Below are 27,407 nucleotides of genomic sequence, written 5' to 3'. Positions count from 1 at the left end.
TAAGTATTCTCAAGTGTACTTGTGAGTATCTCACGTGTAGAATGTTTCCATTGCGCGTTATCGTAGACATTACGAATGTAGTAGTGCTCGTTATGTTCACTTCATTTTGCGTCTGTCTGGCGGTGCGATTCCTGTGCGGGCAATAAGATCCGCATCCAGCTAGAGCAAAAAAATGTGCTGAAGAAACGAGAAAAAATTTGGCCCCGTATCTGCTTGTTAATCTGCCATCGTCGTCGAAAGACGACAGTCTTGCATGTAGAGAGAGTGAACAAAACATTTATTTGATGTTCTGAGCCAGAAATGGTATTCCGGAGGCACCGCGTTAGAGTGCCTCTAGCGTGAAGCGGAGGCGAATGAACGCATCAAGTCACGTCACACGTGAGACATGAGTGCCATCTGGCAGCTTTCGTGGAAAACGTTGCGCGTTCGAGACGGGCGTCTCAGAGGGGATAAGGTGTAGAACGCAAGGCGATGGGTAGGTGCCACCACCGTGTCGTCTTAGCAAAGCGTTGGAAACACTTCCCTTTTCGTGCAAGCGTTGCATGGTCAGCCCAGCGTGATAAACGCTACGGTCCTTATAATTACTTATGTATGCCTTTTGTAGTAAAAGACGCACATGCAGATCATATACTTGTTATGGTGCCTCAGATATGCGCGATAATTGCTTTTTAATCGATAATCGCACAAGTATGAACGGTGAATTTTGAGCAACATTGGTGGGTGCTGCTGATGGGGTCGGCCGTTTGGGGTATCGGCTGGTGCCGTTTAGAGTACCCGGTACCGTTAAGGGTGGACAAACAGACAAATGTACAGACAGAGAGACCCAAATTTTTGCGTCGAAGGTCCCCAAGAAAGACTATCGTCTTTAAAAAATGATTGCCAAAATCTGCGCATGGTATTCATTCCTAACCGCTGTGCCTTAAGATAAGTTATTGGACCACCTAAGACGATTGACTTGCATTACGTCAGTGTAAGTATAACTGCTTATCGCCACTCTCCACTTTTCATGTTGAAGCTCTTGTTATATGGCGTCTCCTTCCCCTTAAACGAACTTATATAGTCGTCAGCTTTTTGTTGGTTTGTTTTTGTCAGGGCTATTTTATGTTTATAAAAGATGAACAGATTCTAAGGTCACTTCACACTGAAGAAATCCCTTTCTCCTAATGCGAAAATATTTTCCGACCAAGTCACTATGTGCTTCCGGTGAGGTCAGTGTGCCCTGCTTGAGTTCTTCTGGAGGAGTAGCAGGGCTGGCATCTGGAATAAACAAGAGCACAGCATAATGAATCATGAAAACTCACTCGAAAACACAGCGAGTTCAGAGAGGCATGAATGCCGTATGGGTGTGCTGTAAATTATCATGATCACGACATGTTTCTTTTATTTCACTTCTCATTTCAAGTCACTTTTGTAGCAATGCGTAGCAACTGAAGCCAGTTTTAAAAAGCAAAGGAAAACGAGTACAGCTATAAAAAGCGATACCAATAAAAAAATGCCATCTAGAGCTGTGATTCGAACCCGGACCCCCACTTTGGCGGAGCAGCGCGCAGTTCTCATAAACGACGACGCATTGCAGGCTACATGCGGCAGCGTACCTCGCGAATTGACTGTATAGGCTTCACTTTTCGAAACTTGTTCCTAGCATTCCCATGTTCTAGTATACACTCTGGTTTAAATAAAGCACTCAGTTGTCAGTCGTGTTGTTAATCCTTCTTCTGTGCCGCGCTGTTCCAAAACGAACTCAAACCAAGCTCTCCCTTTTACTCCGACCTACTCTCCTATCCTTCTTGAAATTAAGTTGTTTACTCGATTTATATTAGGGGCGAAGCTCCTTATGGCGTGGCTTGTGCGTCCCTCGTAGTACGTAACCACCAGTGGCACATACCCGAAATAGCGGTCCTTACGATTTTGACCTCCAAGGTGGTTCCAGTGAGAGATTTCTTCTGTGCGTTGTTGAACAATAAAAGATAGTGCTCAATGCACATGTTAATGGCTGCTAAGGGGGAATGAGAGACAGGAGCATTTGGCCTTTAGGTAACGCGCACGCTGCGATCCCTATTAGCAGCTATTGGCATGTACATTGAGCACGATCTGACAAGAAAGGGTTGCTGCGTTGTACTCGCTGGGTGTAACCTCCTTGGTTTTAGAAAGGTTTAGAGAGCGTTGGGCCGCATAGCCATGAATACAGTGAACTAGTATATACCACGAACTCGAGGTGGTTAAAGGTGGGAAGTAAACCCGAAGTGCAAGCCCTAAGAAAGCGTGCATGTGCCACCTCCTGTTTAGTCCTTGAAATGTTCGCTGGATGGCGGTGCCTCTATATGGAGAATATATGATGAAAAGATGCGAGATGGTGGTACTTGGAGTGCTGAATAGATGGACGGACGGACACACAGACAGATGCATCGATGGACGCATGAACGGACGCAGGCGCGGATGCATGGACGAACGCAGGGACGGACGCACGAACAGAAGCACGCACGGACGGGTGGATGGACGCATGGACGGTTACACAGACGTACGCAGGAACGGACGGAAGCAAGAACGAATGGACGGACGAATGCTTCGCCCCACTCCCCATCATTCACTCCGTGGACATGCTGCCACTTTTTTTTTTAATGATCACAGTGTTTTTCTAAAAATAAATAGTGATTCCATAATGATTCGGAGGTTGAGGGTGTTTTAGCAACAGTTGGTGCTTTTTGTACATGTCAAAGCCAAGAAAGTAACACGTTACATCTTAGCGAAATTATCTTTAGACGTTTTACGCCTCTGTTTCTATATTATAAGAATGGTGCGCTTGGAGATATCCTTCAATCGTACAATTCTTTTTCTTTAAGACAAGCATAAAAAAGTCATGAATATATTAGTTATTGTTAGTTTATATGATTCTTGAATGAAATATCTGCGTTGTTTATTCACTGCATATATCAGAGAACTGCGAAAAAACTGATGCATATTTGCCGTTTTCGTGCAGCACTTACCCAAGCAACCAGTACTCCGAAAAGTATCATGGAGCCGACTCGGAATCCTAATGCTTCAACGACATAACCGCTGATAGGCGGACTCAGGGTTGCGCTGTTGGAAGAAACGGATGTGCAGTTTAGTGACGACAGTGTTTGGTCACCATTATGTTTAAACAAATGAATGTAGTTGGCAAACACCAGAAGTTTGCGAACTCAGTCATGCCGGACAGATTGCACATTAAGCTATACCATGCATCAGTGAGCCATGCATCAGTTTGCTAGAAGAACTGCCATTTTAGGAGAACACACAAAATGAGAACAAGACACGCTTCGTAATTCTTTTGAGAGTGCAGCGTTGAGCGCCGTCGCCATCGATGGCGTAACCAATAAACATTGAAAAAAAAAAAAGGCTGCCAATCGAATGAAGTTTGAACGCGGGTCCTTGGCGTGGCAGTCGAGCCTCAAACACAGAGCGACGCTGGTTCCAGAAACTAATTTGCAAAGATGCTTCCCACCCACTGCAAAGTGATGATGTTGATGATGCTGCTGCTGCTGATGATGGCTTATATGAGTGGCTCAAACCCACTCTGCAGGATTGGCTAAGAAACGAATAATAAGATAGAAGTGATTAAACATGAATGGCTTGTGAAGAAGAAGATGTGCCTGGAGCGAGCAGCATCGCCAACGCCCGGCTCTCTCGGCTCGTGCTTCGGTTCGTTGCTGAACTGGTGAGCGCCAACAATAAGTGGGATGAAGCCGACAAGCTGGGCCACGTGATATTTTATCTCACTGGCGTCGCCGAATCGTGGTTTAATAACCACAAACACAACATCCCCACATGGAGCGTCTTCAAGACGTCATGTGCTGAAGTGTTCGGTCGGCCGGCTGTCCGCAAGCAGAGGGCAGAACAGCGCTTGCGCGTACACTCTCAGCAGACTGGCGAGACCTTTACCAGCTATATTGAGGACGTCGTCGACCTTTGTCGACGCGTGAATGACACCATGCCCGAATCTGACAAGGTCAAAAACATCCTGAAGGGCATCGACGACGGCGCATTTCAAATGCTCTTGGCAAGGAATCCAAGCACAGTTTCTGAAGTCGTCAGCTTGTGTCAGAGCTACGACGAGTTGAAGAAGCAACGCACTCTGACTAGGCAGCCTCAGCCTGGTGGTGAGTCGCTGTCCAGTTTCGACTCCATGCCCGACAATTCACCATTGCTTCAGCAAGTCCGAGCCTTCGTCCGGGAGGAAGTCGCCCGCCAACTTTCCCTAGTGGCGTTTACTCACGAGACCACCACCCATCTACCTGCCCCGCTTCGCACTGCTATATCGGAAGAGGTTGCACAAGCTGTTCCTCTTGCGCACTACGAGCCACCTCTATCTAGCCGTGGTCACTGCCCGGGTGTCACACATCCGGTAGGCGCTCCTGTCGCCTATCCGCCAGTCGTTCAGTCTTTGGCCGCGCCCCTAACCTATGCAATGCAGCGTGTGGCTCCTCCTGTCGCCTTTTCGCAAGAAATGCAGCCCGTAGCCACGCCGCTCACATATGCAGACGCTGTACGTAGGCTCCCACAACCACCCTACACCACGCGCTCACAGCCCGCACACCCGGCTGCATATACTGCACCTTGGGCGGCAGCACAAGTCGCCAATCCCTGGAGGACGCCCGATAACCGACCAATTTGCTACGCTTGCTTCACTCCCGGACACGTTGCTCGCTACTGCCGCCGTCGACCTCAGACGTTCGGCAACTATGCCCGGTCGTCGCATCCCGGCAGCCAACCCTTCGTCCAATACGGGCCGGTCTCGCCACCTCGCTATGCGCCTACTGACCACCTTGACTTGCAGCCGCAACGTGCACCCTCTCCTCGTCGGCGATCGCCCTCCCCAATGCGTCGCCGGCCCGGACCCTCCGACCAGGAAAACTAAGCAACGCAGTTCAAGAGGCAAGAACTGCGCCGTTTTCGAACTGTCTAAGCCCTCGCTCCTCTCCTGCTAACGTGGTCGCAGTAACTGTTGAAAGTTATTGTACTTTCGCCCTTGTGGACACTGGCGCCACTGTTTCTGTTATTGCCGCTAATCTCTGCCGTTTATTACGCAAAGTAACGACGCCGCTTTCGGAATGTCGCTTCACACCGCAAGCGCACAGCAAGTAACGCCTCTCATAGCCTGCACTGCAAGAGTCTCTATCGAAGGCATTCTTTACATCGTGGAGTTTATTGTTCTTCCTGTCTGTTCACATGACGTCATCCTCGGGTGGGACTTCCTATCCCGCCATAATGCCGTCATAGACTGCGCACGCGCCGAAGTTGAGTTTTCACCCTTGTGTTATGTCCCATTACTGGACGCTCCTCATCAGCCGCCGAAGTTGCTCGTTCATGAAGATACCGATGTTCCTCCGCATGGAAATTTCGCCCTTGTTCCCGTTTCATGCAACGCCTACACTGACGCTACAGTTCTTTTTATGCCTTCCGATATCTTCAAATGTCGTCGAGCTTTGCCGCTGCCTTTCGCAACAATTGACCTTGCCGCCGGAAGAAGCAACATGTTCGTAAGCAATCCGCTTTCCACACCTGTCACATTGCTTGCGGGGGAATGTCTCGGCCGCGTGCAGGATCTCGACCCTTCGTTTTTGTTTGATGTCCCGGACGACTACTGTGACCACCCAAAAGCACTGTCGGCACTCGGGGAGTCGTCCAATGATACGTTTTCCAGCGCCATCGCTGACACTCTCACTCCCACCGAACATGCCGACCTGCTGGATCTTCTGCATGAGTTCAGGAGTTCGTTCGATGTGTCGCAACCTAAACTGGGCCGCACATCACAAGTCAAACATCATGTTGACACCGGCCTACACCAACCACTGCGTCAAAGACCATACCGTGTCTCCGCTGAAGAGCGCCGCGTCATCAACGATCAAGTCGAAGATATGCTTCGTAGAGACGTCATTCGACCATCTCACAGTCCCTGGGCATCTCCCGTCGTCCTGGTGCGTAAGAAAGACGTATCTATCCGATTTTGCGTGGACTATCGTCGTTTGAATAAGATAACCCGCAAGGACGTCTATCCTTTGCCGCGCATTGATGACGCCATTGACACCCTTCACGGAGCGGAATTTTTCTCGTCGCTAGATTTGCGGTCTGGCTACTGGCAGGTCCCAATGGCAGAAGCCGATCGCCAAAAAAACGGCATTTATTACACCAGACGGACTATATGAATTCAACGTCATGCCCTTTGGGCTTTGTAACGGGCCTGCCACGTTTGAACATCTTATCGATAATACGCTACGTGGCCTCAAATGGAATATGTGCCTCTGTTACCTCGACGACGTCGTTGTTTTCTCCCATGACTTTCCTACGCACCTCCTTCGCCTCAGACACGTTTTGAGTTGTCTGACCAACGCTGGTCTGCAGCTTAACCTGAAAAAATGCTGCTTCGCTGCACGCGAGCTTGTCATCCTAGGCCACATCGTGTCCAAGCACGGAGTATTACCAGACCCAGAAAAACTTCGAGCAGTCGCAGAATTTCCCAAGCCGACGACCATGAAAGACCTTCGCAGTTTTGTAGGCCTATGCTCCTATTTCCGGCGCTTTGTTCGCAATTTTGCATCTATCATGTCACCGTTAACTCAGCTTCTTCGCGGTGACGTGAACCTCACCTCCTGGTCCCTTGCATGTGACGTCGCCTTCACTACTCTGCGCCGTCTGCTCACTTCCCCACCTATTCTTCGCCACTTCGACCCGACGGCTCCTACCGAAGTGCACACCGACGCCAGCGGCGTCGGGCTAGGCGCGGTCCTCGCTCAACGAAAGCCCGGCTATTCAGAATACGTTGTAGTCTACGCTAGCCGCACTCTGACGAAAGCCGAAACTAATTACAGCGTGACAGAAAAAGAGTGTTTGGCCCTGGTGTGGGCGCTTGGAAAGTTCCGGCCGTACTTATACGGCCGCCCGTTCGATCTAGTAACTGATCACCACGCGCTTTGCTGGCTCTCCACGTTGAAAGACCCTTCTGGCCGCCTTGCGCGATGGGCACTCCGCATCCAGGAGTACGACATTCGCGTCGTATACCGCTGCGGACGCAAACACTCTGACGCTGATGCCCTGTCTCGCTCACCTTTACCACCAGATCAGACGTGCGGAAACACTTGCCTTCAGACCTTGTCATCGCTAGATCTCGACTCGATTGCCACCGAACAACGTCGTGACCCGTGAATCGCCTCTCTTATCGAATATTTATTTGGCACGACCAACCTTCCAGTATCTCGATCCCTCCGACGTCAAGCTTTCCATTTCGCCATCCACGATCAACTTCTTCATCGACGCAACTACGCTCCCGATGGCCGCCGGTGGTTGCTGGTCATTCCACGCACTTTACGATCGCAAGTATGCGCCTCCCTTCACGACGATCCGCAATGTGGCCACGCCGGAGTGTTCATATGAACATATGAACGCCTTCGCCATCGCTATTACTGGCGCGGCATGTACAATTTTGTACGTACATTCTTGCAGTGCTGTCCTGACTGCCAGCGACGTAAATCAACACTGCCACGTGCGACTGGCGCATTGCAGCCACTTCCATGCCCTGCCAAGCCATTTGATCGCGTCGGCGTTGACCTCTACGGTCCCCTTCCATTGACACCAGATGGTAATCGGTGGATTATCGTGGCGGTTGACCACCTGACACGCTGCGCCGAAACAGCCGCTTTGCCGAGCGCTACAGCTCAGGATGTCGCCTCTTTCATTTTGCAACGCTTTATCCTTCGACATGGTGCACCTCGAGAGCTCCTTAGTGACAGAGGCCGCGCTTTCCTTTCCGAGGTCGTCGAAACTCTGCTTTCGGAATGCCACGTCATTCATTGAAAAACGACAGCATACCACCCGCAGACTAACGGACTAACGGAACGGTCCAACTGCACGCTAGGTGATATGCTCTCAATGTACGTGGCATCTGATCATAGCAACTGGGACCGTGTTCTCCCATACGTCACGTTCGCATATAACACCGCAATACAAACCACCACGGGATTCTCACCTTTCTTTCTTCTTTACGAACGTGAGCCTTCCCATACAATTGATACCCTACTTCCTTACCGTCCTGATGCCTCCGAGTGTCCACCTATCTCCGATGCTGCTAGACAAGCCGAAGAGTGCCGCCAGCTCGCCCGTGCGTTCACCTCGGAAGAGCAACAACGCCAGAAAGAAACCCGTAGCACCTCTCTTCCGGATCCCAGCTATGCCCGAGGGTTTCTTGTGTGGCTTGCCATCCCATACCAAACACCGGGACTCTCCTCAAAACTTGTCCCCCGGTACGAGGGGCCTTACACCGTTTTGGAGAAAACCTCTCCGGTTAATTTTCTAATTGAACCAGTTTCCCGATCGGACGACATGCGCCGGCGTGCACGTGACATCGTCCATGTTTCCCGACTGAAACCGTACCATGAGCCTTTGCCTGAAACTTCTTAAGTCGCCAGGATGGCTCCTTTTTCAGCGGGGGCGATTGTGAAGAAGATGATGTGCCTGGAGCGAGCAGCATCGCCAACGCCCGGCTCTCTCGGCTCGTGCTTCGGTTCGTTGCTGTGCCGATCGCTGGACAGTTCTTCACGCTGTCTCGTCGCTGTCTTTAACGGCTAATAAACCTCCTCACAGACTTATATAACTAAGTATAGAATCACTGCGAAATGCTCAGCCATAAATATTCATCGTCATCGCTCTAGCGCAGCAGCATCCTAATACCTTACAGGCTTGTAGCAGGTGCCTCACTCATCCGTAGAAAGGCGAGTAATGGCGTAGTGGGTGCTGTTTTATATGGTATAGAAAAACTTTATTTAGGTCTGTCGGGGCGCGAACTAGCACGTAGCTGGCAGCTCCCACGTTGGGACAGATATACCTATAACCTGTCTGTCAAGTCGTGGGCCCGTTGGATTGCCCGTAGCTGTGTCGCTAAATCCGTAGCGCAGCATCCGACGTTGACAATGTGACGTTTTCAACCCGTAATTCATGGCACCGCCAGAGCATATGATCTAAGCCAGCAAAGTCTGAGCAAAGCGTGCATTTGTTTGGAGTCTGTATTTCTGGGTATATTTTGTGTAAGAGTGCGGGAGTGGGATATGCCCCGACCTGCAGGAGTCTGAGCGTCATCGCTGAGGCCTGTTCAGTTTACTGTGTGGTGACGGATACTTTCTCCTCCTCAGCTGTCCTATATAATTCAGAGAAATTATGACGTAGTCGATGCCTTGCAGAAAGACGAATCTTCCAACACAGTCATCCTTGCCCCAAACACGAAGCCACGCTGCGTTCTAGCATTAGGCAATATCGTAATAATTTGACTCCGTGCGCAACATCTTTATGTTTCTCGTGTCTGGTAGAGTTTTTTTTTTTACTTGGAATACAGTGCTTAATACTTGTTCAGGCTTTCACTTCCCTAAACTGCGATAAGAGAGACGCCGTTGTGGAGGGCTCCAGAACTTTCAACCACGTGGGGTTCTTTAATGTTCACCTAAATCTAAGAGCGCGAGCTTCCGTCAAAATGCGACCGCTGCGGCCAGGATTTTATCTCGAAATATGCGGGTTCACATATTTTTTTGTTAAATTTAGTTTTTTGTTGATTTTTTAGAAAGGCGATAATCTTAAAGAGCTCATTTCGCAGAAATTCTGGCGTCGGCGCCAGCTTCGTTGATTGTGAACCGAAAATCATCTTGCGCGTGACCGAACAAAAATTGAGAAAGATGCAAATAAAATAAATGATGAAAAATTCTGGGCGTGAGTGAGAATTGGACCTTGGTCGTTTGCGTGGCAAGCGGATGTTCTACCACACAGCCATGCGTCTGCACGTGAATGCAGTGAAAATAACTTTCACTGCTTGGAAATGCAGTCAAGTAACTGTGATGCTTGAGAAAATTACGCTTTTTGAATGCGTGCTTTACAATACAACATGAGGTATGGCAGTAATATGTGGAACAAGCGTACATTGCCATCGGGCGTCAGGACATGTGATTATCATATATAATGACTTCATGCTTTAAATATGGTCACCCACTAGGTACGCACGTACGTGACTGCGCCTATTCTCTTAAAGGGGCCCTGCAGCACTTATTAAGCATGGTCAGAAAACGCTGCCGGTCGGTAGTAGAGGCTCCCGAGAACACGGTAGCCAAATGTTATAGCGCGGCACGCGCCCTGGAATTCACAATAAATTATCAGTCAGATAAAAATTCCTTTGTATTCCCTCAGATGACCAAAAACGCCCAAAAATCACGCGTAGATTACCCATCTATCAGCCATTGGCTGATTTGAGCATGGCGCGCTCGGTTGTTACAAAGATCGCCGCGAGAGGCCGTCACTTCTCTACGCATGCGCGCTCGATCGCACTGAGAAAGCCGCTTGTTTGAAGAAAAAAAAGAAGAAAAAGTGCTCAAGGTCACGAGGCGTGCGTGACGTTTTTCGTGGGCTCCTCTCATCCTTCCTGCTTAGCTACCAGTGATTTCGTCGGGACGAGAGAAGAGAGAATGCAATTGCAGTGCGCGTCTCTCATTATCATATGGTAGTTTTGCGACGTTAAACTCCACATATCAATCAATCAATCAATCAATCAATCAATCAATCAATCAATCAATCAATCAAGCGATTGCAGCGTGTGACTAATCTTAGTAACTTCGCTCGTACTGGACGGATTCTCACAACTTTTGCGGTGTTGAATTTGTAAGTCAATACACTTTTCCAGTGAATTAATTTCATGGTTACTTGAAAAAGTATTTCAGGGCCCCTTCAAGGCCGCGTAGTGGGCGCATAGCTAATTCGAAAAGAGTTCATGCACAGTGTTCGAAGTACGCACCAGGGATCAGATATCGTTATCGCTTTCAACTCGTAACGGTGAAACTTAAGGGTTTCTCAATTCCTTTTGCCAATACTGAGAAGTAGCACTGTTCCCCTTGAAATATGGAGGAACATACAGTTAGTTCACGCATCTTTATTATGCATGGAAGGGTTTTAATGCGCATTTGTGTGTGTGCTGTCAAAAGAAATCATAACATTGTTTTTAATACTCACAATTAATTTTTCATTAGCTAAACATGCGGGTGAAGAAATCGATTCAGTTGTTAATAAAAAATGTTTTTGCTGGTCTGAAGTCCAGAAGGACTTACCCGACGACGAATGAGGCAAATATTGCACCACACACGAAACTGCTGGTGTCGATGTCTTCTTTGTAACCTTTAGCTCTGCGATGAAAGAGCAGAAAAAAAATCGCACATCATCGTAGTTCTTTACTGTTCATGCAATAGAATCTGCAATGCAAATTTGGTAGTGTCATTTACAACGGAAGATAGCGTGTGCCTATATTGATTGTTCCCGCCAATTACTAATGGAACTGTTATCTCAAGGGTAAGGAGCCCTAGATAAAAGAGTGCCCTCCCCTTCCCTCGAAAGGGTGGCAGAGAGGGTGGCCGCCTCCTCCGGTTACCTAAGAGGAGGCGGAAAATTTGCCCTATACATTTACATAGGCTCTGCGAGGAACCTTCGCCACTCCCTACTCAGGGGGAATCCTGTGCACACCTAAGGCCCAAGACCACATTGTCTCAGCATTTGACTAGTTTCCCTGGTGTACTTGTTTGGGTGCCAGGAGAAAGGAGAACGGCTCCGGCTTTTGCTGAAGGTCACTTGAGGGTCACCTACAGCGTTAGCTGAAAGCATTTCATGTTGAAAGGCAGAACTTACTCACGACCTCAGCAAGGGATGCCGCTGTTGTAAATAAAAATGTAACTAAAGCAGCAAATTTTTCTTGAGATAAAAAATGTTCTCAAGTGAATACTGGTTTTGGCTGGTTGGTAGATTTTGACTTCAGACTGGTATTTGGTATTGCGCAAAAACTATAACGAAAAGGTAGAGGGTGGCGTGTGTGATTTTCAATTGTTTTCTCATAATTTCTTAACGCTGCACACCCGAAAGCTTTACATGTATATAGAACAGGTGTTTCTTTATGCACGTTTGAGTGCCAGTTTTGTGTAATGCCATTATCAATGAAGATCAATGGTCTCTGTATTTTTACTTTTTTGTGTGAAAATAAACTTACATTGCACGCTTGATTGCGCTTGAATATGAAAGGGCGTGCAGCGATGCGACTCCTGCACCCAGCAGAGCTTGAGAGACGTAAATGAAGTTCATGTGGCTGTAATATAAGAGATAAGTGTCACACACTCTTATCCAGCTAAGCATTTTGTTGAGCGATGCATGAAAACTGAAAATGGAACACAGAGAACAAATTACGTATTGGAGCAAGTGCAATGCGCGTTGCGAGGTTTATGGACGAATAAGTGTTGGCCTTCAATGGGCTGGGATTTTGTGAGATAAAACTGGTTTGATGGTCGATGGCAACAGCATACAGACGAGTATGATAGGGAGTTTACAAATATTGAAATTTACGGTTAAACAATCGTTAATTATTGGAAAATCTAATGCGAGTCTAACGTCGTTTCAGTGCTGTCGCTTGAGAATATGTTTGTCGGAAGGCCTAATTTTTAAGACACAATGCATTTTTAAGACAGATTGTCGGATGGAAGAAAGAAAGGAAAGAACAGACACATTTCTGGTTCGTTGGCTACCCTGTGCATGGGAAATGAGAAAAGCGAATATCAAGATGGAAGTGAGAGAGGAGAGACAGGAAGGAAGAAAGCGATCAGTAAATGAGCTGGCGCGTATTTGGTAGTGGTGCCACACAATAGTCAAAGGTGTTCACACTGGCCCGTAGTCGAGAGAGTAGTTTTATTTTTTTCACCTTCGCTACCCTTCTTATGGAAGGTATCTACTCGTCGCCCCCTATTACTGCAGAAACACGCGTACAATACAGACTTTTAACTCATACGTGTGCTTTTTATCGTTCATGTGGTAACACAATACCGGATTTAGTTTAGCGTGTTACGGTAAAGTGTGTTTTAGAAAAGTTTTATCTCCCTATACGTACGTAAACGTTTTCTACGTGCGTAAAATGTTTGTGCAAACCACTACATTGTGATGATAACTGCATTTAAACTTTATTTAATTTGGATAATGAAGATTGAATGACCGCTTCGGCATTGTCATCAATCAGGTTTATCAACGTGTAAAGTATCCCGGTTTACACAAAGGAGTGTACACCGGTATACGTTAAAAGAGGTTGTACACAGAAATACGTAGGCCCTGCAGGGCCGGGCAGTATAGAATATACATGTATATTACATACTATTTTAGATACTCTTTGGGTATCTTGCATCTCTTTCCTAACTCGTCTTGCAAAATGACATTGGACATATGTAATTCTGGTATATTCAATGATGTATCATTCATCCTAATATACAAAATACTGCTGCCGAAACACCACTGTGCGAAACAATGAACGTCGACCCGACTTCCGGTTCTCAAGCTGATATTGCAGATACTATCAGTACTTCTGGACTGCCTAACATACCGGCCTTACCTTTCCCTCCTGTTCCGTCTTTCCTAATGACAGTTTCTCATATTGGCTTAGGGAGGGGGGGGGGGCTACCACCTGGTGGGATGACGTCGGGGCAAGGATGCTCAGTCGCCCGCCATGGCTCGCGTACATAACATGCGCTCGCATCGTATACTATTCTGCTGTTTGCGATCGCCTTTCGCTTGACTAAAGCTACAGATGGATGACGAAAATAGCATGACTAGTGCTCCTAGTAAAACAACAAAAAATTGTGTTCAGTACAGCCACCAACGGTTACCGCGCTTCATCGTACACACTGTGATCAGATTTGTGTTGCCGCGCTGTTAAACTCGATATTGGGTTTGATTCTCGGTTGCGGTAGCCGCATTACAACGTGAGCGAAGAGCAAGAACATGTTTGTGCTTGGATACCAAATTATTCTGCAGTGTGTCTCGTATTGAATTCGCAGTTTTAACACATCAGGCAGCATATACACAATAATAGGAGGTTGCTTTCCTCACGAGCGGTTCCTTTTAGAGATAATATAATTTCACTTTCTGCAAGTTTCTTTTGTATGTGAGATATGCGCTTACCTGGCAGTGAATTTTTTTTTACATATGTACCAAGCTCTACGCATAGTTGCAAACACCCACCATACGGTATCGATGCTAGCAAAGTATCTCCAAAGCGTTTGGCTGAGAATACCGCCGCGGCTGTTGTTCTCGTTTTTCTGATGTCCTCGCTCATTCCTCATGTAGTTTCATTTCACGCTTTCCTCGCAGTGATTTCGGGGCTTCATCTCGCTCAAAAAACGTCGTGCAGCATCGTGCCAAGGGTGCTATTACACTCGTAAGTACCGGTTTAGATAGTTCACTCACACATTAAATTTTCTTACACTTGATAGCACTCCAGCTTTATCAACTTGTATGTAGGTATGACGTTCGAGACCAGACACTGGTTCATTGAGGTAAAAACTGGGGGTGTTTTGCAAACATTTGAGCATCCGTTGCTGCTGTGGGAGGCAGAGAATTGCTGCCGCCAGGTACCTACTTGTTCAATAAGTACAAGCGCACTTTCGGCCTGGTTCTCGGCAGAACGAAGTTCATAGTTTTGGGAGGGCACCCACCCCATGGAAGATTGGGGGCACGAGTCTACCAGACCTAAAATTAAAGTCATCTTCCTTTTGTTCTTTGTTTTTTAGGCGTGATCACGTGCTCAGTATGCTACAGATGGCTATGCTATATATGATTATGCTTGCTTTGATGTCATCATCAAGGCGCTCGAAGAACATGAGGACGACGACCTATCTTTGGCAAGAGCGCGTGCTCAATATGTGCAGTGGATATATGCTGCATGTGGTGATGCCTGCGTTACAGCAAGCGACGACAACATATGAGATACGACAGCCTGGCGCCCTAAATGCTGTGCACTTAAAGGGGCTCTGAAACACTTTTTGGAGTAACAATTGAATTAATTCACTAGAAAAGCGTGACAAATTCAACGGCGCAAAAATTTTAGAGTCACAATGCCGTATTGGCACACTCGCGGGCCTGTCAGCTGATTGTGTTCTTCCTCTTCCTTTACTTCATCTCCGTAACAACGTAAATCTCAAGCGACAAAGGAGCGCACGACACAAAGGCATTTCATGAACAGTTGTTCATATTTTTGTATTTCCTTGCAGTTAAGCTTCCGGGTAGCTACTGCTAATGCAGTCACTTTTCATTGAATAAGAATATTTCCAGAGATGTTTAGCCCTCGTATAGGCACATCTATGCTCCTATGTCTGTATATGTGCAATGAAAAGGAAGTGTACGACGGGAAGAGGCAAGCAATATGAAGAAAACACTGCTCTCACGGTTTAAATGGAAGAAAAGGTGCTGGGCCTATCAGGAGGAAGCCCAATATGTTAATCAAGTGGACCAGCGGTAGGCAACGGGTCTCGGCCTACGGAAAGAAGAAAAGCGCAAACGGGCTCGTTAATTCGGAGCACAAACAATCACGCATGAATACGAACTCAATAACTGCCCAAGAAAGCAAGGTTTCGTTTATTTTCTTTAAGCTATATATCTCTCTTGCTTATCACTAAATGTATTTTAATCATCAACATCATAATAAGTCCGACATCACCCTCTGCAGGGCAAAGGCTCTTTCCATGTTCCTTCGCCAATCAACCGGGTCCTGTGCTTTCTGCGGCCACATCATACTTGCAAACGTCTTGATCTCATCTGCCCACCTAGCCCTCTGTCTCATCGTCGGGCGTTCAATCTCCCATGTAAACCGGCATGTTTTTCTTAATAACCAGCGGATATCTTGCGTATACGCACTACATGCCCTGCCCGTGCCGATTTCTCGTTCTTGATTTACGCTGTGATGTCTTTTGCGCGTTTAGTTTTTTTCTCATACCCTACATGTTAACTTTAGCTTAACAAGGGGGGGGGGTCGTGTGCTAAGCTATTGACATAGATAGGCTTTAATTATAACAATCTAACTTGGATCACCCCTCTTTAGCTTTAGCAGTGGGTTAAGGTAGCTAGCGTTCTCAGCGAAAGCCGTATCAGTATCGTCGAGAACATGAGTGAGCCGTGCATTAGCTAGAACGTTTCAACCTTTGTTTCAAGGGCACAATATCTTATTGCGTTATCCTCGCGCGTTATGCGAGTTCGCATGCAGCAGATTAGATGTCATGTGGTGTCTTCTTTCAGTTTAGAACTGATGAATCTGTTCAAAACTAGAATAAATGAGTTGATGTGCTGGTTCTTACCTTACAGTGACAGATAAAACCGCATACGGCGGAAGCAATGCAGAAGGTAACAGAGTAAACGCTGAAAACACTGCCAACGCCCGAACTGCTATGGTCAAACTGCGGAAGAGAGAAAAGTGCATTCGATATTAAAAAAGTGAAAAGATCCACGCAAGCGGGCTTTTCCGAATATGCATTCGTATGACGCACCTGATCTAGATAGGGCTCTAACGTTGGTTCAATGAATCCAAATATGAGACCGTCAAGGAATAGGTTAACCAAATATGAAATAAACGTAGGATCACGAAGCAGCCAGTAATGCTTCATATCTGTTTCCACAACAGCAATCTCTCCATTAATGTGGCCATTCCCAACTGGGGCTGCAAAGACAAAAGAACAGTGGTTAAAGCAATAGAAGATGAACTAGGTTTGTAAAAAAAAAGAGAGAAAGAAACAGCTTTATTGACAACCAAAAAAAAAAAAAAAACGGATGCAGAGTAATGTTAAGCTGGGAACTGAGAGCGTCGCTAGGTTTCGAGCTACCCCCCATTCAGACTGGAATTATGATGCATTGTCTACGATCTACTCGAATTCACTAGTATTAGCTCCAAGGCACTCAAGACTACATTACAAGAAAGAAAATAGAGCAATGTGCTGATTTCTGTTACTTTGAGTAATTACTTGTGATTACCATGTTATAAAATATTTAATCAGAAGTTATTCATGCTTCAGGGCGACATAGAAAAATAATAGGCTCCGAATGTCTTCGCACTTACTTTTCGGTTTTAATCGCTTCAACGAAAGAAACGGAAAATGTTGGTTCTTAAGCGCAGCACGTCGAACGACCATTGCATTGCCTTCATCTAAGTGATCGGTTACAGCACACTGAGGTTAAGTGAGGTCATATCGACTATGTAAAAGATGCCAGTTCATCCAACAAGCCATGTTTTTTTCTTGCTTTCTTTTGGCCACAGGTTGACACAAGTAGTATAAACGGGCTGCGTATTCAATTGTAGCCACCGTCGCTTAGAAGATGTAGCCACCGTCGCTTAGAAGCCATGTTATGGCTTGTTCGTTGTGACTGCACTCCACATGAACGAAATGCCGCGGAATCAAAGATTAGAAATGAATGAAATAGGAACGTATCACATCGGCGGACAATAATATTTAGTTGCCGCCGGTATATCTCGACCTATAATGAGCCATTGAACAGATATTGACAATAAGCCGCATTCTATCACCAACTGTGTTTAAGGGGTCTCCAGGTACCTTAAGCTGGAAAGATTGTACGGTTGCGCACGTGGGATTCAGGAAGGGTCGATGAGCCACCCTTACGACAAGGCGCACAGCCCTCTTGTCCAGGAGACACACAGGGCACTGTGTATTCATGTGTGCTATAGATTAATCTTGTCCTTTATTTGCACTGCAAGAAACGTTACTAAAGCTGTTATTTTCAATTTGCTTTTGTGGATGTATCTTTAACACTCTAGTGATGTAGATTCACAGCAGTTCTATTGGATTCTCCGTAAAAAGAAAAAAAACAGTCAATAGGTGATGATCGTGGGACGGGTTACTCCCATTTCTACTCCGTCTCAACTATGTAATTATACAATAATAAAGCAGGAAGCAATTATAATGTAAAACACTAGGAAATTTACAGCTAATGACATAGGTGTTTCTAAAAAGCTGTTTGAAGTTTTTGTTCGAAGGTTTGGCCTAAATGAAATACCTGACGGGTTGTTCGCTTCATGTTGACTCGTATAGTAAATCAAACTGCCAAAAATTAGTTGTTGTTTTTTTGCCACGCCAGTCACGTCTCACTCAAGAACTGCGACAGAGTATTGAATTTTAATTCAAGTTAGTTGCGAGACTATGCTCATGATTGAGTTGTATAAATATTGAATGGGCACTCTCACGTTTTCGGTCTCTTCGGAAGATCCGCGACGTTGCGATGAAAGGAGAAGACAGCATGAATACTGATGACATCACAAAGAATGACGCAGGATACCCCCAGACCTACGAGAAAAAAAAAATATGAGTAGCTGATCGAACTGATACAGTTGTAACAGGATGAGAGAAGTTCTTAGCTAAATCACGCGTTATAAGCACAAAATAAACATACACACACGCGCGTAGTACACATGTATATTTCAAAGAGAAATAGAGTATCTCGTTCACACTTGTCCATCATAGCGTTTTCTGTAGGGGAAAAAAAAAAACGAATCATCTCTTGCGTTACAGGCGTGGGTACTAAAGGGGTGCCCCCCACCCCGCCTAGTCACCAATGAGGCAGGGCGAAATAGCTCCACATATTAGCTTAATTGGAAGGGGGTAGTGGCGTTGCGATGAACCTTCGTTTCCCCTGGCGGTGAACCCTCCGCAAGCTTATGACTAGCATGACTCGACGGATTCGTCTTGGTGCAACATTCAGGAGACGTTATGCACGCATAGGTGGTTGCAAAGACGGGCATACCAATTGTGATCACTATTAAGAGTCAGATACACTTGAACATATACTTTGCAAAAGTCACATGTATATTTGCAATGCTAACATATTTTTTTGCATTGCTATTAGGCTTTAATAGCTACCTGTATAACCTACTACGACATTAATAAACACTCACATAACGATTCACACCAAGCGCAGTGGCACCGGAAATGCTGAATATAAAGAAAACAGGCCTTACATCTGCAATAGCGCCCCCTAGGATCGCGCCCGTCGCTCCTCCTGATCCCCACAGGACTTGCATTCCCGCCTGAAAATTTCATGAGAGTGTTAGCAAGGCCTGAGCAGTGTCAAGTCCTAATAACGCGATAAAGAGTTTTTAATAAATGAACTCACAACGGCGAAGCCAAGGTGGTCGGCCAATACAACTGTGGCGGTTGCATAGCTGGAGACGCAGTACAGAGACTCACTCAATCCACCTAACGCACCTCCAAACAGAGCAATACTTAACATCGTGTACTTTCCAGGAATCCAGTACAAGGCACTAAGGATAATGAAAAAAAAAGAAATTAAGAGCTTCAACTTTCACAGTAAGACTCGTTCGATTAGTTGTGCGTGCTACAAAAAACTTAGATGATGCGAACTACGAAGAATATTGACTGCATGCAGTGGTGTTAAAGTAATAACGTTAGTTGCGAGTGAGGCTGTTCATTTTTGCCTGTTCTTTTTTGGTGGTTTGCGTCGTCTAATTTCCCTGTAACTTTATCAGTATTTGTTTCCAGCATATAAGAAGCAATGCGTCTTCATTTTCAAAACATTGCACGGACAATATTGGGCATCGACTCCATATACTTTACATTCTACTCGTCAATTCAGAGAGCCCGCCGTTCCTGCAGTCCTTCAACTCAACTGCTTCTTGCTTCAATTTGGTAAATGCATAGATTTAAAGTTTTTACACCCCATGTTTACTGAACTGGACGCAAAAAGCAGAAGAGTGGGTCTTACAAATAAAGGGCATAAAACTAAAGTAATGTGCAACAGTCTCGGCAGAAAACAGCGCTTTGCGATAGGTCGAGATACGCTGAAAGTTATAAAGGAATATGTCTACATAGGACAGGTAGTAACCGCGGAGCCGACCCATGAGGGTGAAATAACTAGAAGAATGAAGATGGGGTGGATAACATTCGGCAAGCATTTTCAAATCACGAATGGGAATCTACGACTAACCCTCAAGAGGAAGGTATATAACAGCTGCATCTAGCTGTATACAGCCAGGAGGCTTACAAAGAGGGTTAAGCGTAAATAGAGGGTACACAGCCATTGAGGGAAAGAAAAAAATGATAGGTGCAACTTCACGAGACAAGAAGAGAGCAGAGTGGGTCAGGAAACAAACTGGGATCAGGAATATCATAGTTGAAATCAAGAAGAAATGGACAGGGGTGGGGATTGATTGATTGATTTGTGGGGTTTAACGTCCCAAAACCACCATATGATTATGAGAGACGCCGTAGTGGAGGGCTCCGGAAATTTTGACCACCTGGGGTTCTTTAACGTGCACCCAAATCTGAGTACACGGGCCTACAACATTTCCGCCTCCATCGGAAATGCAGCCGCCACAGCCGGGATTTGAACCCGCGACCTGCGGGCAGGGGTGGGGAAGCAGCGCGTAGGTAGGATAACTGCTGGTCAATAAGGGTGACTGATTAGATTCCCAGAAAAGGCAGATGCGCGAGGGGGAGACAGAAAGTAAGGTGGGCCGGTGAAGTCAAAAAGTTCGCAGGCATAACGTGGCAGCAGAAAGCACAAGACCGGGTTCATTGGCGGATCACGGGAGAGGCCTTTGCCCTGCAGTCGCCGTATATGGTCAGGCTGATGATGGTGATGAATTTGCTTGTACGGCAGGTCGTTTATGATTTGGTTACTTACCCATACACTGCGTTTGCCAGGAAGTATCCCACTTGTCCAATGAGAAATACAAATTTTGGAGACGTCTGTTGTATCTAAAGAAAAATACAAGAATCCCTGAAAGCATGACGTAAACGACTTATGTCTGAGCCATTCTGAGGGTTACACTACCTTAAACGTATGTGTTAAGAGCAGCAAAACAGTTTGAAGAGGAAACCAGCACAAACAAACAAATGAATAAAGGAGAAACTGGCAGCCACCATTTCGTAGCAGGGAGCTACAAGAAAATTCATGCTGTTCGTGACAAGCATGTCATAATTTTCTTGATTAAACCTCTCATTTATGGTCGGCATACAGCCATGTTATGTCATACTAGTTGTGGTCTACATCCAATATACGACCAGGAAAGCAGAAAGTCGTAGGCGGATAGATGGATGGATAAATCGATAGATATATTATCTATCTATCTATCTATCTATCTATCTATCTATCTATCTATCTATCTATCTATCTATCTATCTATCTATCTATCTATCTATCTATCTATCTATCTATCTATCTATCTATCTATCTATCTATCTATCTATCTATCTATCTATCTATCTATCTATCTATCTATCTATCTATCTATCTATCTATCTATCTATCTATCTATCTATCTATCTATCTATCTATCTATCTATCTATCTATCTATCTATCTATCTATCTATCTATCTATCTATCTATCTATCTATCTATCTATCTATCTATCTATCTATCTATTTAACTATGTAACTATATATGTAACTATCTGCAGATAGATAGACGATAGATAGATAGACGATAGATAGATAGATAGATAGATAGATAGATAGATAGATAGATAGATAGATAGATAGATAGATAGATAGATAGATAGATAGATAGATAGATAGATACGCTCAAAATCGCGGAAGGTTGCTAAGAAATGATCCACATTTAAAATTGTTCATGAAGTGGTGAAAAAAAAATTACAGCATATCCACGGAGGTAATGATGATGATCGGGGCAAAGCGTCCGTCCGTGAGTCTCTCCGTGCGTTCGTCCACTCATCCGTTCGTGCGTCTGTCTGTCTGTCTGTCTGTCTGTCTGTCTGTCTGTCTGTCTGTCTGTCTGTCTGTCTGTCTGTCTGTCTGTCTGTCTGTCTGTCTGTCTGTCTGTCTGTCTGTCTGTCTGTCTGTGGATAGCTATGCTGGCTACGCCAGAGGGATGGACTGCTCTAGGCCATAAGGAGCTTCGCCCTAAATATTTCCCTGTCCGGGGACCCCAGCAATTCGCAGAATTTATGGACATCTGTACGTGGCGCCACCTCTCTGTGGCAGCAATGATTACCTGTCATAACTGAATGAGAAACAGGCGTGAAAAAATCATATCTCCCGAAAAAAGCTAGTTATAAAAAACAACTTTCAGTAATATGCAGTAGAGACCACCGGAAGCATTATAGTAAAATTGCAGTATCGCACTACTTAAGCACCGCCCATTGGAAACACAGAAAGCCCCATTGTTAAATATCAACACTCTGGGAGGCCATGAAGCTCGTAGCACGGCCCTACCACTTTACCAGATTATTCCAACGCGTCCCTGCTGCATATAACCAACTGTTGTTTTTGGTGGCTAGTTTTTTTGTAGGGTATAATTTGTACCCGCTTCTTTCCTATTCAGTTATGGCTGAATATCACTGTCGCCGTTGAGAGATGGCGCTACGTGCGCACGTCCCGAAATCCTGGTCACTCTACAAATAGCTTACCTATACGGGCTGGCCATTGGCAATCGGCAGCATGCGGCTGCGTCAATCAATGTCCAACATTTCCGCATAGATGATCAGCACCGTGTTCATGTGTATACGATGAATTCACCATTTTTCTGCTGGTTTCTCACCTCCTCGTTAGCTCAACAGGTAAAGCAATCACCGCTGATATTAGTTGGTTGTCTTTCCGAGAAATTTTCCTCGTACCTTTTTGCTACAAAATTATGAATGCCACTATTTCCTTTCATAACTCATTAGTGGTGTAGCCAGGCCGTGGCACACCGGGCTCGTGCCCCCCCCCCCCCCCCCCTTAAATTGAATTTTAGTTCACCATGGCATAAATTGCGCAAAATGACCATTCGCTGCCTGGCTTCCCATTCAGATCAATGAGGTGCCCGCCCGCTCCCTCGAAAAATATTTCTGTCTGCGTCCCTATAACTCACCTTTCACCATGAAATGATTTGTCACAGCCAAATACAGAGTGCATTTTTTTCTTCAGACAATACAGACTATTTGTAAACACTATATAACAGTCAGGTTCCTGTCGTTTCTGCAGTGCATGTTGAGGCGGAAATACTTTTCCGCAGCCAATGTGACTTTGGCGTCTCTAATTAAATGGTTAGTTATATTTTTATTTATTGTCATAGGTATAGTTTCGATATTAGAAAGCTGCAGTGCATGATAATTTTCGGCATACCTATTTTTTAGAAATCACGCAATTTCTACGTAGTTTCATATATTTATAATCTAATTTGAACGATGACATCGAAACTGATCACACGGGGCGCACGCGATGTTCGCCAACTCGGCCACATCAGACCCGAACTGCCCGTCAACAGGGAGTGACACAATTTGAATCAAGGCGCGCCGCGGCCACATATGTTAGTGAACAGCTACAAGTCATCTCTCTTCTGCCAGCACATAATCTTGCATAGCGTTTGAGGCTTATCCGTTTCTTTTGAACTGTGCTCAAGAAAACGGCAATATAAACATTTACTTTATCTGGAAAGTATACAACTCAGTGGCAGACACTGCGGTGCTTCTTCTTGCCGACAGGCGCAAGTATTTTGTTCCCTTTTAAATAAACACTCAAGCCCTACACATCACCCGAAAACAACAAGCTGTATACTTTTGTATTTCAGAGCGTTTGTCAATTTTTTTCAAGTGCGTGCTGATTCAGCGCGCCTTGATCCCGATTTACTTACATCCCTTACACAGGCAGTTTCGGCCTGACGTAGCCATGTTGGCGCACTTCATGCGAACTAGGCGCGATCAGCTTTGAATTCACCTTTGAGCTTCGACGATAAAAAGTATATGAAAGTGGAGTTCTTGTGTTTAAAAAAAAATGGTATTCGTCATAAATAGATGAACTACTGCTTTGTACTATAGGCAACTGCGGTCCAGTCAACAATAATAAGTTACTTATTGAGGGCTTGTTAATTAGTCTCATGCAGGTCTTATTTGCTGCGGAAAAGTATTTATGCATCGATATAAAGCTCGTTTGTGAAAACGACGGGAGCCTGACTGCTATAGCATTTTAATAAAAAATTCTCGTTCAAAAAAAAAAAACACACAAAAGCTATCCTATATAACACGGTTAAAACGCGCAATGGTCAGAATAAGTATATGAAGTTGTTTAGTGCGATTGACAATCTCTCGAACCTTTTTATTATGAATAATAAGCTCTCTGACTTACCAGTTTTTTGGCCCATGACGACCCTATTAATGTGGTTATCTTCCCCAATGAAAACACAAATCCGTACTCCCAGGCTTCCAGACCCCTAGAAACAGCCTAAAAAAATAGAGAGAAAAAAGAGCTGTGATTTGCGCTCTCTTATATATTTATGGCAGCGCATTCCTCTATTTGAAATGTTGTTATATTGGGTTCATAAAAATTTTGTTTAAACAGTTTGAATGCGCAAATGCGAAATCGCGTGTCTTTGGTAAAATAACGTCTGGTGGCACAGGCGATTGATAGTTGCGTCAAGCCTTAACGTGATCAAATTTGTTTATGGGGGATTCGTTATTGGTGTAGTTCAGAAAATATGCACTTGTACGTTTGTTCAGATCCTTTTTTTTCCACATTTACTTGTATTTTATGGAGCAATGTTTATTTGTTGTTTAAATAACGTATATGACAGGTGATGGCGTAATAACGGCACGCGCTACTCGTTATCATTTTGGAAGTAAAACAATTAAATAAAGAAGCAATAAAAACACATATTTGTGTCGTACACATTCAACGCCAAATGTGCAGACAATGTACAATCGCACAGAATGTGCGTCGTAGATAGTTTACCAAGAGTCCAAGAAAGCAAAACGAGTTCGCATGTATACACGTGTAAAGTGAAATATTTGCACGGATTGCGATACACAAAAAAACGACAGATGGCAAATAATTATACATAAAGTGAAACAGAAGTATTGTACAATATTGGCCACTATGTTTAATACACTCATTTGGAGTTGAGGATAAATTGAAGCTCGATATTCTCATCCTATATTTTGTTTCCTCGAAAAGATTTTCATAGTGACAAGAGGACTTTTCTGAGGTGGCTCTTGGAATGATGACAGGCTGTCAGTTTTCTGGAATGAAATACCAAAAAATGCAGACGACTAATGCACTACAGCTTGATGTTGCACATGTAAACACCCAATACACAAAATGGAATACTACATCTCGTAGCATGTGTAGGCATGTCTGCGTAATCGGTTGACTTCTTGTTATTGAATGATTCATAACTAGCTAAATCTTATGCATTGAAAGATTCTAATCGGATTTAGAAGTGAGCGTACTTATTCTTTAAATTGAACCGTATTGGATTGGTAGACAGCGTCGGTAGGCAAACCTTTAAAATTCGCGAAAGACTGCACTATGATTCATGGTATGCATGAGACTGGGCTGATGTGTCGAAGATGGCTCAAGTAACTTGAAAGATATGTTCTGGTATTATGTCAAGAGGGTGAGATCCAGCTTTATAAAAAAAAACACTGGTTGTATTGACAGGACCTTTATGAATTCACCTGGAACAATTCAAAGCCGAAACCCATCACGTGTGTGTCTGTTGCAGTTCCCTTTATATCACGCCAGCACCGCAAGGACGAAGTGAACGCGCAGCTGCTGACGTCACATCGGCGTCATTATTCCTTAATTTCGTACACGACGGCCATACCGGCTTTTATTCAAGGTCATGTTTGCATGAGACGCACGAGGCTTTCACCTCAGTGAAGAAAACTGCAGATATGGCTCACGTGCATACGCGATGGCAGGTCGCGAAGGTGAACAAGTGAAATCACGTCGCAACATTTCAGCGATATATATAAGAACATCCAGACGTGGAGGGAGTATACCACAATGTTTTACAAGAAATCACTTATGTTTTCTTTACTGTTTTTGTTTTGTCGAAGACACCTTCAGTGGTGCCAGCTACTCACATTTCTTCGCCTTACAAGATAACTAAAAGCACAATAAAGACTAAAAAAAAAACGCTTGCAGAAGTCGAATTATTGCGAACACTTCCTCAGTTCTTACGGGGAGGTCCCCTTAGTTTTGCAACATGGGTCATACTTTACGTCATTCTTTCACAGAAAGAAGAACGCATAAGTGAGGCTATTATTTCCGTATTAAGTCACATCAGATGTAAATAGTCACGTAGGAAGAAAAAAAAACATAATTCACATAGTCGCTCAATAATGTGTTTTAATACTGGAGTAGGCCGCCAAGACCATGCACTCGCACGCAACTGTAGTGACGGGACATAGAGGCAAATAATGTAACGATAGTAATTTTTTTATTGATATATAAAAAAGAAAAGCACGCGAGAAAGTAGGCTGCATAAAATCCGACTGTCCCAACACCATGGTAATGACACCAAGACACACGCAAATACAAGAAATGTAAGAAAAAAAATAATAGAATGAAAAATAATCAGAAGCTCTATGTAAATATAGAATATATTACATGTCTGTTAGGAACTGAAAAATCGCGTTAGAAACTAAGGTGTTAAACTTCGCACGTTGGAGTTTGAGTGGGAATCATTTATCAGAGAATTTGTCGAAGGCTTTTTCAGTGTCGTGCAACAGAACGTCTACAGATACCGCAACAAACAGGCTCGAGCAGAGGTCAAATATTACCAAAATGTGTTGGATATCACAGGTGAAAAGTCTTCTTAAAAACGACGCGGGTTTGGGTGACTAAATTTGCGCTAACCTGGAAATTTTAGTTAATTCGAATTGATGGCAGTTGTATTTTCCACGAATTACAATTTCAGCAATCGCGTTCTGTGGCTTCGTGAACCGGAAAACTACGTTCAACTGTCATAACAACATTGCTTAGATTGTGACCAGCCGGAAGTGGAAGTTCGGAGTTTCCCAAACACGTCAGTTGAGAAAAACAATACGAGGATACAACATTGACATGAGAGATGCCTGAATGCTTGTGATTCCGACAGAAAAGAGGCTTATGAGGTTCGCTGGAGTGATGTAGTAACGCTTTCTGTCTTTTTTTTGTTTCTTGTTCAGTTGTATACTGCGCTTTAATGATACTTTCCTGTCACGCGTTTGTTCCTCCTACCGACATTATTGTACCTGCTGGATAGGTCACGGGATATGTGCATCCTGGTTATCACATGTATATGTATTCTTTTTTTTTTGCTTCCCTTACTGTTCAATGAAGAGGAAATGAGATGCGCCATGAAGAGATTGAAAACGCTTACCAGAGCTGGGAAAAGTGGTGCCAGAAGAGCGTACGCTGCAGCCACCCAGAACTGAGTGTGCATCATCGGAAGGAGGGATATTTTCTTCCTGTGCCTGTGCAGAAAGCTCGTACTCCTGACAGCGGGCGGCGGGCACGTGTTGCTGAAGTCGACTGCATCGACACCAGGCGAAAGTTTATCCGTTTCCGTCGTCTCATCCTTGCTCGCACCCGCAAGTTCGATGTCGTCGGTAGGAACCGCAATGGGAGCGTAGGATACGCGCTGTCCACTGGAGCCTAAAACCTGGGCGTCCGGCATTTTCAGGGCAGGGGAGATGAACGGCAATTCTCGGGAGTGCGACCGCCTGGCCTTGAGTCTCGTAGAGAGGGTGAAGAAGGGAGGGAGAGAGAGAAAGGCTGGGTGGGTATTGCGCGTTTGCGTATGTCACCAGACACGTCTGCCTTCT

General features: G+C 45.0%; 1 protein-coding gene across 4 annotated transcripts; it reads right to left on the bottom strand.

Moving 5' to 3' along the window:
- Positions 1-1,068: 1,068 nt before the first annotated feature.
- LOC119175030 (MFS-type transporter SLC18B1) lies at positions 1,069-27,394 on the bottom strand. Of its 4 annotated transcripts, none has more exons than XM_075894832.1 (13): positions 26,963-27,394; positions 23,944-24,039; positions 20,503-20,576; positions 18,973-19,120; positions 18,755-18,886; positions 18,047-18,146; positions 16,341-16,510; positions 16,152-16,250; positions 15,246-15,334; positions 12,035-12,130; positions 11,109-11,183; positions 2,985-3,078; positions 1,069-1,257 (listed from the first exon to the last, which is right to left on the bottom strand). In XM_075894832.1, the coding sequence occupies exons 1-13, from the start codon at positions 27,257-27,259 to the stop codon at positions 1,210-1,212; spliced, it is 1,518 nt and encodes a 505-aa protein (XP_075750947.1). In that variant the 5' UTR covers positions 27,260-27,394; the 3' UTR covers positions 1,069-1,209. The 4 variants fall into 4 exon arrangements, with proteins under 4 accessions (XP_075750947.1, XP_037282101.2, XP_075750948.1 ...); XM_037426204.2 differs by having other exon boundaries at positions 18,818-18,886; positions 26,963-27,391; XM_075894833.1 differs by lacking the exon at positions 18,755-18,886 and having other exon boundaries at positions 26,963-27,392.
- Between the last annotated feature and the right edge of the window lie 13 nt (positions 27,395-27,407).

Source organism: Rhipicephalus microplus, chromosome 5 (assembly GCF_043290135.1).
Source record: "Rhipicephalus microplus isolate Deutch F79 chromosome 5, USDA_Rmic, whole genome shotgun sequence".
Taxonomy (NCBI): domain Eukaryota; kingdom Metazoa; phylum Arthropoda; class Arachnida; order Ixodida; family Ixodidae; genus Rhipicephalus; species Rhipicephalus microplus.
Note: the sequence above shows the minus strand (reverse complement) of the source record. Positions and strands in the feature narration are given on the sequence as shown.